The following is a 16,907-nucleotide window of genomic DNA, read 5'->3' on the forward strand; positions in this document are numbered from 1 at the left end:
TCTCCCTCTCCAGCCATTCGCTGGTGCCTCAGGCTGGTTCCAGCCGGGCATCCCCCTGAAGATGCCCTTCCAACTGGCCCCCTGTGAAAGCTGTCGGGTGCCTGGATTTCAAGCCTCAAGAGAAGGGACAAGTACATTGTGGGGGGGTGAAATCTGCAAAGGCTTTGAAGAAGGTTGGAGTGAAATTTAACTAAGATGGACCAACTGGCATCAAGATTCTTTTGGGGTGGATGGATGATTATGCTGGTCAGATTTTCCCCCATTGTGCTAGCTTTGGAAAATTCCTGTCCCAGTGTAAGAATTACCTGTGGCTTCAAACTGGTCACATGAAAAGCTTTCGGGGGGGCGGGAGTGCCTTCTCCAGACGTTAAAAGAAAAGCCACTGTTCTCTGAGAGTGTACCAATAAAGCCAGGCCCCTTCAGTTCTTAGCTCTGCAATGTCATCTTTCAGTTTCCAGTAAGGCCTGTCAGGACATCACACGACCAGCTCTGTGTTACTTCTTTCAGCAAAGATGCAGCGTGGTGAGGCCACGGTGTCAAGCTAATGCTTGCTTCTATTCATACAGTTGCAGCTGAGCACCTCGTAAACAGCAGATTTTATCTTAGTGGCACTCTGTGAGGCAGAATGCCCTATTCCCATTTTACAGATTGGTTCTCTGTGCCTCAGTGGACCCATGTGGCCTAGTGAATAGAGCGCTGGACTGGGAGGCAGGATATCTGCTTTCTAGGCCAGGTTTTGCCACTAGCCTGCTTGGTGAGCTAGTCACTGTCTCCCTGTTCTTCCATCTGTGAAATGGGGATAATGAGACTGACCTGAGTAAAGTGCTTTGAGATCTATGGATAAAAAGTGCTCGAGATGATCTAGGGATTGGTATTCTAAGCTGATGTTAGACAAATTCAGGCTAGAAATAAGGGTGTTTTTTTTTAAAAAAAAGATTTGCTGTAATTAACCATTGGTGTCTCTTGGGACATGGTGGAGTTTCCATCTCATGGAGTTTTTAAATCAAGACTGGAGCTCTTTAAAAGCTATGGGTAGGCCTTGATGTTGAAATCCCTGGGTGAAGTTCTTTGACCTGTCCTGTGCAGGAAGTCAGGCGAAATGATCTTCTGGCCTGAAAAAGCCAGGGATCAAACAATGTGGGGGTTGTTTAGTCCATGAATTCAGTGTATGCAGGGGGGCTATGGCTGCCCATCACCATAGTAGCAGGGCATCTTTGATGTAAAAATGACTAGGGAAGCCCAGACTGGCCTTTCCTGGAATCTCTGCTGCTCCTTTTCCCCGCAGTGCCTGAAGGCCCCCCATTGCATGTGGGGGTGATTAGAATAACAATTTTACCCCAGACTCCTGCAATGCCCAGGGAGGCCGGGGGCGGGGAGGTTCCCTGGCTCCAAGTGTCCCTGTCCTTTACAGCTGTGCAATGTGAGCCTGGCGTTGCACCCCTATAATTTAAATCCAGATGGGACCATGAGATCATCTAGTCTGACCCAGGCCTGAGCCTCACTCAGGTTGCCCTGTGCTGAGCCCCATGACTTGTGTCTGACTAACGCGTCTCTCGTGATTGGCTCCAAGGGGGAGGAAGGGGCGGACCGTCCTGCCCCCAGGGGGACGCCAGCCGGCTGCCTTGCTCCCTCCCCCAGCCTGGCCCGCGGGCATCATCCAACAGGGCCCAGCGCCGTGCTGGGCGGAGCCAGCGTGACCTCGCCCTGCGCTGGTGACAGGCTTCAGCCCTGATCCCTGCTGCGTTCGTTCCGCTGCAGCCCTCGGCCTCATGACGCACCCCTGGAGCAGAGCGCTGGGCCCGGGACCCTCTGCCGCCCGCCCCGCAGGAGAGGTTTGTCGGGGGCTTGCCTGAAAATGTGCCTGTGGCCCGTCCCCTCCTCCCCGCGTCCCGGTGTCCGTCCCTGCTGCCCTGGGACCTACCTCCCTGCGGCTCCCAGCCGCCCGCTCCCGGGCTCCCAGTGCTCCTCACCCCTTGGATCTGCTCCGTCCCCGGGCTCCCAGTGCTCCTCACCCCTTGGATCTGCTCCGTCCCCGGGCTCCCAGTGCTCCTCACCCCTTGGATCTGCTCTGTTCCCAGGCTCCCAGCCTCCCCCTCCCGGCTCCCAGTGCTTCTCATCCCTTGGATCTGCTCTGTTCCCAGGCTCCCAGCCTCCCCCTCCCGGCTCCCAGTGCTCCTCACCCCTTGGATCTGCTCCGAGCCTGGGCTCCCAGCCTCTCCCTCCCGGGCTCCCAGTGCTCCTCACCCCTTGGATCTGCTCCGTCCCCGGGGCTCCCAGTGCTCCTCACCCCTTGGATCTGCTCTGTTCCCAGGCTCCCAGCCTCCCCCTCCCGGCTCCCAGTGCTTCTCATCCCTTGGATCTGCTCTGTTCCCAGGCTTCCCAGGCTCCCAGTGGTCCTCACATCCCTTGGATCTACTCCCCCCAGGCTCTCAGAGACATGCCCCCCTTGCCTCTGGGACTTGCCCCCCCACCGCTGGGACCAGTTCTCTCCTGGGCTCTAAGCACTCCCCTCAATAGCAGGGATTCGCTCCCCCCAGGCTCCCAATGCCCTGCACCCTCTACCCTGGGATCCAATCCCCACTGGGCTCCCAGTGCCCCACCCTCCAGCACCTGCTCCCTGGGCTCCCAGCATCCTCCTTCCCTTGCCCCTAGCACCTGCTCCTCATCCATTTGTGAACTTGTTGCCTGGGGAAAGATCATTTCCTTCCCCCGCAACAGGTGCTCAAGCTGGGAGTTCTCCATCCTTGCTGGGAAGGGCTGGGGCTGCTGGCTGCAGCCTGGAAATAGTTGTCTTGAAGGGTGGTGGTGCCTGAGCTGGTGGCTGGGCTGGTGATTGGTTATTTGGGCCACTGTTCTCTCCTCTTTCACACCAGGCAAGGGAAAGCGCCTGGGGCTCATGGAGCCGATAGAGAAACAGATCCTCCCCAGCCCCCCGCGCACACTGGGGCAAAGCGAGCCTGAAGCGCTGCCTGGAGTGTGTGTCACAGCAGCCTTGGGTAAGTAGCAGTGGGAGGTGCAAAGGGGGGTGGGGGTGGGTTTAGCCTGATTCCACACTCCCACAATCCGAGTGTGCAGTGCAGCTGGACGTGTGTGTCACATTTGCATGACTGGTGATGTGAGGCACAATGCAGGGGACGGGGGGAACCAGCCAAGAGTCTCCCCAGGGGCTCAAAGAGCTGCACAATGAGGGCTCAGATGGCTCCCATCGCCCATTTTGTCCATGTAAATGGGGGAAGTAGACATGACTCCCCCCCTCCCATCCCAAGAAACACCCCCTTGGCTAGCACGTGACTGCTCTCTGGACTCGTGACCAGCCCCTGACCCCTGTTGTAGGGCGTGGATTGGGGGTGTGGCTCTTCTCCAAGCTCTAGGAAGCCAAGTGTAAATTACAGCAGCCTCGAGGCTGCTCTACCCCACATTAGGAAGTGGGGGGTAAGAATATGGGAAGTGCAGAGGGGACTTAAAGCCTCATCTGTGTCCCCCCATTCCTGCCCGACTGCTGAGAACCAGACCGTGTATGTACAGTGGAGACCATGGGAGAGACTCCCCTCATCCAAGGTGAGGCTCTATCCCAGCATGTCAGGGATCAGCTGCCTCAACCAGATAAAGGAGGGAGGGTACAGGTCCCCCCATGTTAATTCATCCCAGCTCCCATTACCAGGGGGTGATTCCTTTGGATGACTGGGGATCTGGCCGGACTGTCCTAACCCTGCTGCTAGGGACAGTGAATACCAGACTTCCCTGAATCTGCCCTGCAGGTGTCTTCCCCTACATCAGTGAGATCTGGGGCAGGCAGCAGCCTGCATGGATCATTCAGTCCTGTGACCTGCCACCAAGGTAACCCCATTGTGATGGGTTCGCTTGTCATGACTAGGCTGAGCCCCCACCCAGCTCCCTACACCCATGGGCTGCAGCCCGGCCTCAGCACCCACCTCTCTGTCTCTGTAGATGCATCAGTGAGCTGTGGCTCTGCGCAGTCTGCCTTCGAGACCCTAAGGCCTGTAGACGACGAGATGAAAAGAAGCCTGAAAACAGAGGCCCGCGGCTCCTTGAAAACATTCCCTGCCATTGTGAGCATTGTAGGCGCAAACGGGGCCCAGGCAAGATGTGCAGTGCCCACCATGCTCTCACTGTGTCTGTGTGGTGCCCGGTGCCCCAGGTCCAGCTCTGTGCCTGGGGATCCAGGATGCTACCACAGTAGGAATAATCAGTACTACTGATCATTCATAATTAATTGGGCCCTAGCTATCTATTGAGCTTTGGGTTTTATCCTGCTGCCTAGCACTGTAGCATCTGGGTGCCTGCCCTGTAAAATCAATGGCAGTAGGGGTCTTTCTGCTACTTCCGCCGGTACCTTCCCCTCTCCTCCCTGCCCCTCGGTTCAGGGTCTGTTGTGCTGTACAGAACCTTGATCTCTGCTGAGGTCTGCACACTGCCTGGCACACAGTGGGGGGCCTTGATCTCAGTGGCGGGTCTGTGCAGTGCCTGACTCCTCAGTCCTGAATGAGATCAGATTAGGATTAGGCTCTGCACAGGATCCCAGCTGAGAGACAGCCTCTACCCCCAAAGAATTTACAATCAAAACAGACAAAGGAGGGGAAACAAAGTCAGAGACCTGTTCATGGCAAAGCTGGGGCAAGGAACCAGCTGTCTTGAGTCTTAGCCAGTTCGCTACCCATTAGACCACCCAGCCTCCCCTGGAAAGCGACCAGCGGCTCCCTGAGTCTGGATGGCAGTCAAACCCGGAACAGGAAAGATGCGCAGTGGAAAGGTCTTAAGAAAGGTTAGATGAGTTGTTGACTTGGCCTCCCCCCCCACCCCCACCCCCCCGCAGTTCAAACTGGGTCTGGAATGGCCTTGCCACGTGTCGTGCAGCCTGGGGCACTCTGGCTCCCATTTTGCTGCACTTGTGCATGTTTTTCCCTTTCTCCTCGGCTCTCTGGCATTTCTCCAACCTCAGCACTTTAGCCCATTGTGTGTCTCTCCCACTGCTAGGAGGCCCTGGTTGGGGAGCCAGGCTCCAGAGGCTGGAAACCGCGGCCACTCCAGCCTGGAAGCTTTGATCCAACGTGTTGGAAAAGGAGATAAGGCACAATATTCCCCCCACCGAGGCTGATGTAATAATAATATAAGACCACCTAGCTCTTACATAGCACATTTCATCCCTGGCTCTCAAAGTACTTTACAAAGGAGGTCAATATCATCAGCCCCATTATACAAATGGGGAAACCGAGGCACAGAGCAGGGAAGTGACTCGCCCAAGGTCACCCTGCAGGCCAACAGCCAAACTGGGAATAGAATTTAGGTCTCCTGATCCCAATCCAGTGCTCTATCTGCTAGACCCCGCTGCTCTGAAGAGAAACCAGAGTGGTGGATGGGAATTGGGTAGTATCCCTTTACAGCATCCAGAAGCCTTCTTACGGGGTTCCCTGTGTTCTAACTTCTTCCTGCCCCAGCATGCCCACATGGTGGTATTGCTTTTTGCAGTGACTGGCACGTTTTCAGCCTCTGCCTGAATTTTCTCACCATTTCAACAGTCTGGCCTCACACCCTCCATCGTTTGCATTGTGAGACTGTGAACTACTGTATGAATCATGCAGGACGTCCCGCCACATTGTGCATCTGTGCCAGGCCTGACCATAACATACCTCCCCCATTTCCTTCCCTGCAGGCGGAGCTGGAACTGGGGGACATGATTGAGATCTTCCGCTTCGGATACCAGCACTGGGTCATCTACGTGGGAGACGGCTACGTTGTTCACCTGGCCCCCCCCAGTAAGGCAGCAGATGGGCCTGATTTCACCATTGCCCAGCCCCCTTACGCCACTGTTCACACCAGTGCAAAGTGCTACCACTCTGCTCGATGGAGCAGGGCGACTTGAGACAAGAATAGAATCGGGGGGGGGGAAGGGGCTTAATGGTTAGAGCAGGGGGCCTGGGAGTCAGGATACCTGTGCTTTAGCCCCAGTTCTGGATGGGGAGTGGGGCCCAGTGGTTGGGGGGGGGGTAGGAATTGGCATTCCTGGGTTCCATTCCCAGCTACCCTTCACAGTGTCTCTCTCTCATCCCAAGGTGAGATACCTGGGGTGAGCTTTGCCAGCCTGATGTCCACGCTGACCAACAAGGCCCTAGTGAAGAAGGAGCGTCTCCTGGATGTGGTAGGGAAGCACCGCTACCGAGTTAACAACAAGCATGACAGGAAGTTCCCCCCACTGCCATCAGGGAAGATCGTGCAGGCCGCCGAGCAGCTGGTGGGCCAGGAGATGCTCTACAAAGTCACCAGTGAGAACTGTGAGCACTTCGTCACTGAGCTGAGATACGGCGTGGCCAGGAGTGACCAGGTGCGGGGGCTGGCTCCCTGTCATCCTGACAGGATGCCTGGGTTCTCCCCCAGCTCTGGGAGGGGTGAGGGGTCTAGTGGCTAGAGCAGAAAGACCTGTGAGTCAGGCCTTTTGAATTCTCTGCTCAGCTCCCTGAGCATCCCTGGGCCACTCACTTCCCCCCCCCTCTCTGCCTGTTTCCCCATTTGTAATGACCCTAACTTAGGGGTAAGAGGCAAAGGACGCTGGGGTGGGGAGCATTTGGGATTGAGGGGCCCAGGGCTGAGATCAGGATCCCACACTGGTCCCTCCTGGCTTTGCACTGGGGCAATTTAGCATCCAGTATAACTTGGTGTAATTGGTCCAGATGGCATTGCAGACCCCTAATGCTCTGCGAACATCATCCCTCACTCTTCCAGGTGCTTTTGATCTGCAGAGCTCAATGTGCTTTACAAACTAGGTCAGTATCATCACCCCCATTTTACCAATGGGGAAACTGAGGCACGGAATGGGGGGAAGTGACTCACCTAACAGAGCTGAAAATAGAACCCTGGGGTCCTGATTCCCAGTCCTGTGCTCTAGCCACTAGGCCCCATTGCCATCATTCATCAGCCTGTCTGTCCCCTCCTCCTGATCCCCTTCCTCTCTTGTCCTACAGGTGCGGGATGTCCTGGTGGGGGTGAGCGTCGCTGGGCTGGGGCTGGCTGCTCTGGGCCTCCTTGGGGTTGCAGTCCAAAGGAGAAGACGCCAGAACCAGTAACGGACTTGAATGGATCAGAGGGGTTTGGGGTTTTTTGGTTGTTTTTTTTTTTTTGGTCCAAGCAGAAGAGACTTTGCAGCCGTTTTGGGGGTGTGGTGGGAACTTCATTTGTGTTGCTCTGTCCCCTCTTTCGGGCGAACACCCTCCCCATCCCCTGCCGGCATCAGCACAAGAATAAAACCAGGAGATTGGTACAAAGTCACCTGGATCGTGGCCTGTGGGGTGTGTGGAGCTGGGGGAGCTGGCCCATGTGGGGGAGCTGGCCCATGCTGGGGTCTTTCTGCCCAGTGGGGGCACTATTTGTGAAGGTGGATGGGTTTGCTGGGGAGTTCAGGGGGCTCTGACGCCCACTACTGGATCGGCTTCTTTATAACCTCCCAGTCCCTCTGTGGTCAGGTGACACCTTCCTCAGCCTGTCCAGGTGATCCCAGCCCACAGCCGGGTGACTTTGTTGCCAGGCGACCTCGCCCTGATAAACCAGTTCAGCTGACTCAGAGCGAGCCTGCTGTTTAGAGCGGGTCTGTTTCAAAGGTTGTGCATTTAGCCAGTGATGCTCCCTTACCAGCCCTTTGCCACCAGCTGTGGGGGTTTCAGCCCAATGGGAGGTCACAGGACAATGGAGACAGTAAAGAAGCTGACATCGACACATGCAGAGAACACCCCCTGTCAAACAGAAGTCTTAAGCCATACATACACATTCCCTGGATCATCACAGCTGGCCCCTGCCCTGAAGAGTTTACAATCTAAATAGACAAAATGAACACAGCACACCTGGCCCAATACGGCCCTTATCCCGGTCAGGGCCTGTGAAGCATTCAGCACGGTGTGGGCCCTTACCGTGGTCAGGCCCTCTGGTCGTTACCGTAATATAAACCATAGAAATGACTCTCTCCAGTGTAAGTGACCCTCACTAGCCTCGGCGTCTGGATTCTGTATTTCTGATGTAACTAATTTTCCCTAATAACACCTGGATGGTAGGTATGCACTTTGTGTTGGATGTCGGTACCTTGGGTACATAACTGGGGGGCAGTGAGTAGGAGCGAGGTGGTGGTTTTATCTGTGAATATGGCCTTGGAGAGACCAACTGTGGAAAGCTGTATTCATTTCTGGGGTGCATATTTTAAAAAGGACATTGAGATATTGGAGAGGATGCAGAAAAGAGCCAGAGAAATTATTTGAGGTTTGGAGAAAATACCTAGCAGTAAGAGATCTTGGCAACTCAATCTGTTCGCTGTCTCTAAAGGCGGATCAAGGGATGACTTGATCACGGGGTGTGTGTCTCATTGTGGGGTGCAATTCAGACCAGTGAGAGGCTCTATCACTGCTTATAATATACCCCTGGGGGCCCCAGAAAGCTTCTGCTACTTGTGGCTGCCTGCATAGGACACACACACAGCCTGCAGCCAGCACTCCCTATTCTGTAAGCCGTGCAGCTCAGATTCAACCACTTTGACTCAACAGCCTGCCAGGAGTTATCACAGACACGAGCTTGTCTTACCAGCCTTGGTTGATATTAGCAGGTGACTCCAACAAACACCCCAGTCACAAACCTTCCCAAACCCATCTGCTCTGAAATGTCCCGCCCTCTCCTGCATCATCCAGAGGAATTATAAGATCCATTTGCTCCTTTAAAGAGACAAAAGCCAATGGCTACAAGCCAATAAAAGCATCTAAAAGTCAAAAATACATCTAAAAATACAAGCATCTAAAAGTCAAAAACTTGATCTAGCATTGTTCAGGATGGCTTTTCTCACCCCCACTCTTCCAGCAGCGTGGTGGCTGACACCCCCAGGCGGCAAGATCTTCTCCACAAGCCCCAAAGTGCTGATTCCTTTGTCTTCTTAGGTGAAAGAGAAAACTGGGGCGCTACCAATAGGAACCTCAACCCTAGTACCCTACCCATAGCAATCCTAATGCTAGGGCGAGGAGTCCTACCCATAGGAAACCTAGCCCTAGCTCCGAGTACCCTCAGGGTTCCTATGGGCAGGGTACTCGGAGCTAGGGTAAGGGTTCCTATGGGTAGGGTACCCCGCCCTCGGGTTAGAGTTCAGCTGGGTAGGGCTCCCCGCCTAGCGTTAGGGTTCCTTTGGGTGGGGTACTTGTAGCTAGGGTTAGGGTTGCTATGGGTAAGGCTCCCGGCCTATGGTTTGTGTGCCTGTGAGTGGGGTACTTGGAACTAGGGTTAGGTGTTTTCTGTCCCTTTCTTTTACAGTCTAGTGAAACTTTGTGAACAATTCTTTTTAAGTTTACACCGCAAAATAAAACGTAGTGAAGCTGTGAGGAAGGCAGCATGGAGTCTGCTGGTGGTGAAGGCACCCTGCTTTTTCTTTCCCCACTGGTGCTGGCTAAAATGCAGATTGTTCTGTTTCTTGCGATCTCCCCTTTGTTAGTTTGATGGCTGTTTACAGCTTATGTTTAAAATTAGGTTAAATCCACATTCCTTTATTTATCGATGCCCCCTGACGTGCCTGCTTTAATCACACGTCAGTCATAGTCCCTGCAATATTCATAACTCTTCCTACCCACTGTGTACATGCATCACGCAAGAATATTAATGCTCAGTGAGTTATTGGTTTGCAAACGATACCTCACAAGGCCGCTATTTTGTACGAAGATTATTGCAATAGTGGGTAGCGAGTGAATACAGGGGTGTTTTAGGGTCACAATAAGTAACTTCATGGGGTGAAGAGCCCAGGTATTAAAGGACGCTGTAGCCTGGTGGAGAGAGACAGAATGAGAACCAAAGGCTAAGTTACAGCCAGACACATTCCACTGACAAACAAGGCATCAGTGTTTCTCAGGGAAGGCGATTTCCCATTGGAACCACTTACCAGAGGAAGGGATGGATTCTCCAGCTCTTGACCTCTTCAAATAAAATCTGGATGCCTCCCTGCAAGATGCTTTAATCAAACACACTTTATTGGGCTCAGTACAGGCAGGATGTGGTGAAATTCTCCAGTCTGTGCTGTGCAAGAAGTCAGACTGGATGAGCTCATCATGGTCCCTTCTGACCTTAAACTATGACGCTATGAACCTACAGAACTCATTGCTGAAATGAGACATACTGGCTCTCTCAAGGTGCACGTGCACCTCTTTCCTTTGATCACACACATGGGGATGGATGGGAGAAGGGCTAAGAAGGGACAGATCCCCTCCCCCTGTTATCTTGCTCCCCACTTCCCTGAACCAGCCAGTCCTGCTCTCCTCATGGTTTTAATCTCATTATATGCTAAAGTACAATGGCTTTGTCTTGGCGATAGAATTGAGTGAAATCTGTTTAACATCTCACCTTTAAATCCTAAGCAAGACAAGGCCTGAGTTGCGTTGAAAAACACAGTAGCCCCAACCCTGAAGCAGGGGTATAATACCTTAAAAACATGGTAGCTCCTAGGTTTTGACACCCTTAAAATGGTTTAAGTAGCTGTGGTTAACAAGGTGTTACATGTGAATTTAAATGCAGGATTGCACTGCACACAGATGATTTCCCCTAGTCTAGACCTGGTGCCTGGTCACGAGGGAAGCAGCCTGTGTTCTCTGCACTCCTGAAAGCCAATGGGTGGCAGTTTTCACAGGCGTTGGCAGGTCAGGGCAAAGGCTATGGGGAATCTAGGGTTTACTCTGACTGCCTAACTCATGTGAAAGCTACAAACTGCCTTGTCATCACTACCGTGTGACAGCTAACATGAATTAGGGCCTCACTTTTTTTTTTTAAACGAGCAAAGTCACAATCTTTATTTGGCTCTATGCTGCTGATTAGGCACCGCCCAGCAGACACCAGTTCTCCAACGCCAAAGGAAACCAAAAGTGAAATCCCGGTGCAGAGAGTAGAGGAGTGGCACAGAGAAACTCACTCGGCCTTCCAGACCTGTGGAGATGCCTCCGCTGTTTGTGAGTATCCCCATGCAAAAAGCCATGGCCAAATCGCTTCTAAGGCTCTGGGTCCCTTTAGGCAGCGGTTCTCAACCTTTCAAGACAGCTGTTCTCCTTTCAGGAGTCTGATTCCAGCTCCCAGTGGCGGGGGTTGGGCTTCAGCTCCACCACCCCTGGCTGAAGCCTGTAACTTAGCTTCACGGGGCCCTCTGTGGAGTGGGCAGAATAAACAAGTCATTGTCTGAATGACATTTTAGTTTGCACTGATTTCGCCAGCGCTTTTTGTGTAGCCTGTTGTAAAACTAGGCAACTATCCAGCTGAGTTGACATCCCCCCTGGAAGAGCTCTGGGGTACACATACGCCTGGTTGAGAACCACTGCCTTCGGGATGTCAGTGGGGAGCCTGACACGCACCAGCTCTGCTTGAGAACCCGTGCTAAAACTAGCAGGGTGGACCTTGTGGCCCAGGCGGTGGTTCAGGCTAGCCACGCAAGCAAAGACCCAGGATGTCAGGCGGGCTTGGAGGCAGGTGGCTATCCCGAGACACTGCTCATGCTGCAATGGCCACGTTGCTATTTTTAGCACGCTCGCTGGAGTGGAGTTAGCGTGTGTCAGTTACCCCCAGGCTGGGAGGAATGGTGCCAGCTGCCGTGCAGACATCCCCTTCACGTGAGCTTGGCTCAACGCTTGGGCTGGCTGCTCTGGGCGCAGTTTCCTACAGGAGCTGCAGGGAGGTGGTTGCTGGGGCCTCCCGCTGGACAGCGGCTCAGAGTCCCAGGGGAGCTAGTCCTGATGCCAGGTGTCTCCTGAGGGCGGAGAGAGGAGCCCAGGTCCCTGGCTAGTGGGAAGCTGGATAGTGTCAGATGGACAGGTCTCCCCAGCTCCCATGTCCTCCTCTGCCTGGCCTGGCGTTCCTGCTTGGGGGTGGGGGAGGGCAGTAGAGGGTGGTTAGTGGGGCATAGGGGGAGCTGGTGGGAGAGATTAACAGGGAAGAGAGGGGTGGGAGGCACCAGCGGGGTGGAGGGAAAGTGAGAGATGGGGGTGTTAGCAGGGGAGCTGGAGGATTAGCAGTGGGAGCTAGGAGTTTTCGGTAGCAAGGGGAGCCAGTGGGGGTTAATGGGGGTAGGGGAAGCTGGCAGAGGGGATTAGCAGGGGATGGGGGAGCGGGGGGGGGTTAGCAGCAGTCAGGGTGGAGGCAGCGGAGGGGAGGATGGACGGAGGATCTGGTGGGGGATTAGTAGGGGGAGGCAGTGAGGGGGTTTTGTGGGCATCTGGGGGGTTAGAGGGTTCAGGGGCAGCCAGTTTGGGGGTACTATCAGGGCTTCCTCTGAGCATTCAGTTTCACTTGGCTCTCACTCCTGCAGGAGGAACCAAACCCTGGGGACCTGCTAGAGATTTTTCGCTTTGGATACCAACACTGGGCCCTCTATGTAGGAAATGGTTACGTCATCCACCTGGCCCCCCCCAGTAAGGAATGGCCCTCAATGAGGGAGGAGGGGAGCTGAGCCTGGGGGGCGGGAATTGGCCTGGGCAGGGCAGAGGTGTTGGGCATCTCAGGCGGTGAGGGGGGCAGGGGGCTCCATACCAGACGGGGGTACGTTCACTGTGATCCAGCAGGAAATCTGGCCTGGATTATCATGAGTCTTTGTGGGGTGCCTCTATTTACTGGGACTGCCTGAGTTTCTGAGCCCCGGCGAGTCAGGCAGCAGGTTGAGGGACACGGGGAGACTGGGTTGAGGGGATGGATGGGGTGTCTCAGGCTAGGCACCTCCACAAATGGAGATGCCCCTAAAAATCACTAGCTTTTGAAAGCATCACCCTGTGCCTCTGCCCGCCCAAGCCTGCGTGACGCTCAGATGGCCCCAACATGCCCCCCAGCCCCAGGCCTGCCCTGTAGGCATGGGTCACACTCCCAGCCACTGCCTTCAGGGACAAGGCTCTTCAATCCTGTGACCTGGGAGAGGGGAACCCAATGCCAGTCTGGCTCCTGCATTAGGAAGATGGTGGGAACCCAATGCCAGAGGGAGAACGAAACAGTACTCTCACGGAGCCGTGTGCCAACCCAGTGATGGGGACAGATCCGACTGGCATAGGCGCTGTGGGAAATCTGAGAGCTAGAGAGAGGGTAGGTATGCGGAAGGATGGCTGGATAGCTAGAGGCGTGTGTCTGGGGATGGATGGATAACTAGCTAGAGAGGGTGTATGCAGCTCTATACATCGACAGACGTGGATAGATAGGAACATATAGCAATGGATAGACGGGTGTGTGTAGGGGGATGGATGGGTGGATAGAGAGGGATGGATAGAGAGGGTGTACGGATGGGATAGATAGAGAGTGGTATATGGATGGTTAGATCAGCTGGACAATTGGCACCCCCAGGTGAGTACGCAGGAGCTGGCTCCTCCAGCATCATGTCCGTGCTGACCGACCGAGCCATTGTGAGGAAGGACCGTCTCCGGTACGTTGCTGGTGGTGACAGGTACCGAGTCAACAACAAGTATGACGGGAGGTGCTCGCCGCTGCCGGTCAGCAAGATCCTTATGGAGGCCGAGTCTCTGGTGGGCCAGGAGATGCTGTACAGCGTCACCAGCGAGAACTGTGAGCACTTCGTCACCAAGCTGCGCTATGGCCAGCCCATGTGCGACCAGGTACGTACAGGTGGCCCTCTCACGCGCTTGTCACTGCCTTCCTGAAGGGTGGGCTTGGTGTAAGCCAGCCACACCTACTTGGTCAGGGTCTGGGGTGGGCAGCGCTTGGCACAACAGGGCCCGGATCTCCCTCAGTGTCTGGGCAGCACCCGGCACAACAGGGCCCGGATCTCCCTCAGGGTCTGGGCAGCGCCCATCACAACAGGGCCCAGATCTCCCTCAGGGTCTGGGCAGCGCCCATCACAACAGGGCCCGGATCTCCCTCAGGGTCTGGGTGCTCCTTGTGCTGTGCAGCAACTGTTAGAGCCCTGGCTTAGTCCTTCCTCGTGGAGGACTGGTCACCAGGCTGGTGCATGGGCCCAGCCTTTGGATCCCCCGTGTTTTCAAGCAGCGTCTAGTCACTGCCTCTAGTCCTGGCCTTGCTGGCACATGGCCAAGGTACCCCTCCTTGAGATCGTAGGACTCCTGAGCCCAGCTGCCCTAAAACTAGTGCTAATCTCCCCAGTAGCTTCTCTACACACCCCAGTAGCTCCACCCAGGTTTATAATTTAGCCCTTTGGGGACTGTGTTGCAGATAAAGCAAGGATGCTTTGCAAAGGAAAACAAATGCAAATGCTTTGCAAAGGAACTTAACCAGACTCTCTCTCCCCCTTTTTGGGAGGCACAAGAGCGCTACAGATTTGTGGAAAACGCACCCAACACCTGAACGCAATTCCCTTCCTCAGAGCCCTGCCCACTCCTGAGAGTCTCTTGGGTTCTGGTAAGTGTTGTTCAGGGAGGCCAGGGCACTCCTGCTCAGCCTCCTGGTTCTGCAATGGCCTGGCCCCTTGGCTAGAGCCCATTGCTTTGAGAAGCCACTTCTGGAATCTCTTTCCCGCCTCTCTTCTTATGCTGGGCTTTTCCATGCTCGGGTCCCGCTGTGTGCTGCTGGGCACAGGAGCTGTTAAACGTCCATGACAAAGAACGCCCCAGTGGTGAGGAAACTGAGGCAGGGAATGGTGTGTGGGTGTTGGGTCTACCTGGATCTGTAGATCTCTTGTGCTGTCTGAATAGTGATGGTTGCAAAAATCCTTCTGCAAGTCTGTATCTGCTGCCTTCCACTGTCATGTGTCTCAAAGGGTTAAACTATAAACCAGAGTGCCCTGCCCACAGGTGGGGTTCTGGGAAAGTACCGGCATAAGCTACTGGGGTGTCTTTGGGCTGGGGGAACACTGTAGGCCTAAGGTACCTGGGGTCCAGGGTCCCACTTCAGACAGTCTGTGCCCAGGAACTGGGTCAGAGAGACCAAGGAAAGGGACAGTGACTGAAGTCTGCCCAGACAAAGGAGAGTGTAAAAAACACACAGCAGCCTGGTGAGTGTCCAGCAGGGGGCGCACTGCCTTGCCCAGGGCAGGCTAGTTGAGGTGATGGTGTTGTTCCAGCTTTTCTGACACAGTCTGTTTTCTGCCACTGAATGGATGGCCTGACCTGCACAGATGGTTGCTGAACACTAGCTGTCCTTGTAAACTCAGTGGGCACGGACATAGTCCCCAGACCGGGGCTCCCTGGCAGCTAGCTGACCGGCTCCCCTTTCTGTCCCGCAGGTCAGGGATACCATGCTGACCGTGGGTGCCGCAGGGCTGGGTCTGGCTGCTCTGGGGATCATCGGAGTCATGGTCACAAGGTCCAGGCGTCAGAACCAATAGCACTGACTCCCCTCTGGACCCAAGGCCTGGAGCCTCTGCTGCAGTGGCCCTCAGAGCGGGCTCCTCGTGGGGAGCAAGCTGGACTGGCCAGCATCATCCTGTCCTTTGTATGTCATCAGGTTTTTTGGACTAGACATCTCATTTAAAATAAACGAATCTATCCTCACACGTTCCTCTCTGTCTGCTCATTCCAATTTCACCCAGATATGTGGGGTGTGGGGAATGGTACTCAGATCCTCGTAAATACCCACCCTGCGGGGTGGATTGTGGTGCTGAGTCTATGTGCTGCTCTCCTGGTTTGGTGACTCTTGAGTCATGTAGGCCCGAGGGCCAATCAGTAGGATTGCCAACTTTCCCATTTCTCAAAACCGGACGTTACAGCAGCTCCCACCAGGGATCCTCCCCCACCCGGCAAGGGGCCAGGCCCCTCTCTCTTATCCTGGCGGGAGCTCCTCTGGGCCCGCATCCCGCTCGCTCAGGGGCCAGGGCAAAGTGCAACCAAAGACGCCTGCCTCCAGCTGGGGGCAGACCAGCCCCTTCCCAAGCTCCCCTCTCCTGCCTGGCAGGTGCTGCTCTATCCTGGGATCCAGCTGATGCCGCCAGGCCTGATCCTGCTGGGGGGGAGAGGGGAAGGAGCTGTGCCACCCCATTTTTGCACCCCCCTGCTGGCTCTGCACCAATGGCAGCTGCGCCTCTGCCCTAGACGATTACAGTAACTGGACATTTGGTGTCCACTCAGTACTTCAGACTGTAGATAGAATCAATCCCCTTAAAACTGGGTCAAAAACCGAACACCGGCTGGCAACCCTACCAATCAGTCCAGGCTGTGGGGTACCCCTAAGTCCACATAATGGCCCGGCCATAGGGACTTATTACTGGAAGGGGCCTCCTGGTGTAGCCCTCCCTAGAGCTAGCTTCAGCATTTATTTTATTCAGCAGTACCGCAAGGAACCTACAGGCCTGTTTCCTGTAAGACGCTGACTTCAGCAGTTCCCATAAGGCTTGAGGCCTGTGAACTGTGGCACAGATAAATGACCTAAGGGTCACCCTTAAGTTTGGGGAAACTGCGAATAGTGTTTAAGGTGAAGTTTGTCCATTACGACAGCAGCCAACCACAGAAACCCGAGCTAACATCAGCTTTGGGGATATTTTAGGCTGGGAACATCTGCAGATGTCCGACCACAAGAGGGCCATGGCAATGAACTGATGGATATGATAATGAGTTGAGATCCTTAATCTACTAACCCATCAGAGAAGGGCACCACCACACTGGTAGGGTGAGGAAATATAAGGAATGGGGGGAGAACCCCTACTGAATATGCATTAGGCATAGTGGCATCAGCGCAACATATGGGCAGGAGGCGAGAGAGAGCTGTAGCCCTTGGGAGGTGCCAGAATGATGGCCACTGGTGACGAGGAGGAAGGTGATGAGGAAGATAACGGCTAACATTTCAGGTTGTTCTGCAAGGGATGGGGTGAGGAGATGGACATTCAGATGTACATTCTGTAGTGTCTTGATCTACCTTGCTGGGTTAGAGGGTTTGTGACTTTGCTAAATGTACTGTAAATACAGAAGGGTTCACAGAGTGTGAATGTTGCAACTAAACAGTCATTTTACTAATAC

The 16,907-nt window shown here is 54.5% G+C and overlaps 2 protein-coding genes across 7 annotated transcripts; both read left to right on the forward strand.

The window, feature by feature from the left end:
• The first annotated feature begins 1,622 nt into the window (after nucleotides 1-1,622).
• LOC125639768 (phospholipase A and acyltransferase 3-like) lies at nucleotides 1,623-7,965 on the forward strand. 5 transcript variants are annotated; one of them, XM_075130407.1, is made up of 6 exons: nucleotides 1,623-1,832; nucleotides 2,874-2,996; nucleotides 3,949-4,070; nucleotides 5,672-5,774; nucleotides 6,072-6,290; nucleotides 6,978-7,965. In XM_075130407.1, exons 2-6 carry the CDS (start codon nucleotides 2,897-2,899, stop codon nucleotides 7,421-7,423), a joined length of 990 nt encoding a protein of 329 aa, XP_074986508.1. In that variant the 5' UTR covers nucleotides 1,623-1,832; nucleotides 2,874-2,896; the 3' UTR covers nucleotides 7,424-7,965. The 5 variants fall into 5 exon arrangements, with proteins under 5 accessions (XP_074986508.1, XP_048713409.1, XP_074986509.1 ...); XM_048857452.2 differs by having other exon boundaries at nucleotides 1,639-1,832; nucleotides 6,072-6,340; nucleotides 6,978-7,281; XM_075130408.1 differs by lacking the exon at nucleotides 1,623-1,832 and adding an exon at nucleotides 3,759-3,837 and having other exon boundaries at nucleotides 2,872-2,996.
• Nucleotides 7,966-9,077: 1,112 nt separating this feature from the next.
• LOC125639769 (phospholipase A and acyltransferase 3) lies at nucleotides 9,078-15,449 on the forward strand. Of its 2 annotated transcripts, XM_048857455.2 has the most exons (4): nucleotides 10,839-10,967; nucleotides 12,314-12,416; nucleotides 13,330-13,598; nucleotides 15,182-15,449. In XM_048857455.2, exons 1-4 carry the CDS (start codon nucleotides 10,953-10,955, stop codon nucleotides 15,281-15,283), a joined length of 489 nt encoding a protein of 162 aa, XP_048713412.1. In that variant the 5' UTR covers nucleotides 10,839-10,952; the 3' UTR covers nucleotides 15,284-15,449. The 2 variants fall into 2 exon arrangements, with proteins under 2 accessions (XP_048713411.1, XP_048713412.1); XM_048857454.2 differs by lacking the exon at nucleotides 12,314-12,416 and having other exon boundaries at nucleotides 9,078-10,967.
• The last annotated feature ends 1,458 nt before the right edge of the window (nucleotides 15,450-16,907 follow it).

The sequence above is a fragment of the Caretta caretta genome, chromosome 7, assembly GCF_965140235.1.
Source record: "Caretta caretta isolate rCarCar2 chromosome 7, rCarCar1.hap1, whole genome shotgun sequence".
Lineage (NCBI taxonomy): Eukaryota > Metazoa > Chordata > Testudines > Cheloniidae > Caretta > Caretta caretta.

What these genes read in the sequence shown, in the direction of transcription:
- LOC125639768 (XM_075130407.1), top strand. Translation starts at nt 2,897, where the DNA reads ATGGAGCCGATAGAGAAACAGATCCTCCCCAGCCCCCCGCGCACACTG. An exon ending in TGTTCACCTGGCCCCCCCCA is followed by an intron (nt 5,775 to 6,071) that starts GTAAGGCAGCAG and finishes TCTCATCCCAAG; the next exon opens with GTGAGATACCTGGGGTGAGC. An exon ending in CAAAGTCACCAGTGAGAACT is followed by an intron (nt 6,291 to 6,977) that starts GTGAGCACTTCG and finishes CTTGTCCTACAG; the next exon opens with GTGCGGGATGTCCTGGTGGG.
- LOC125639769 (XM_048857454.2), top strand. Translation starts at nt 10,823, where the DNA reads ATGCTGCTGATTAGGCACCGCCCAGCAGACACCAGTTCTCCAACGCCA. An exon ending in TGGAGATGCCTCCGCTGTTT is followed by an intron (nt 10,968 to 13,329) that starts GTGAGTATCCCC and finishes TGGCACCCCCAG; the next exon opens with GTGAGTACGCAGGAGCTGGC. An exon ending in GCCAGCCCATGTGCGACCAG is followed by an intron (nt 13,599 to 15,181) that starts GTACGTACAGGT and finishes TCTGTCCCGCAG; the next exon opens with GTCAGGGATACCATGCTGAC.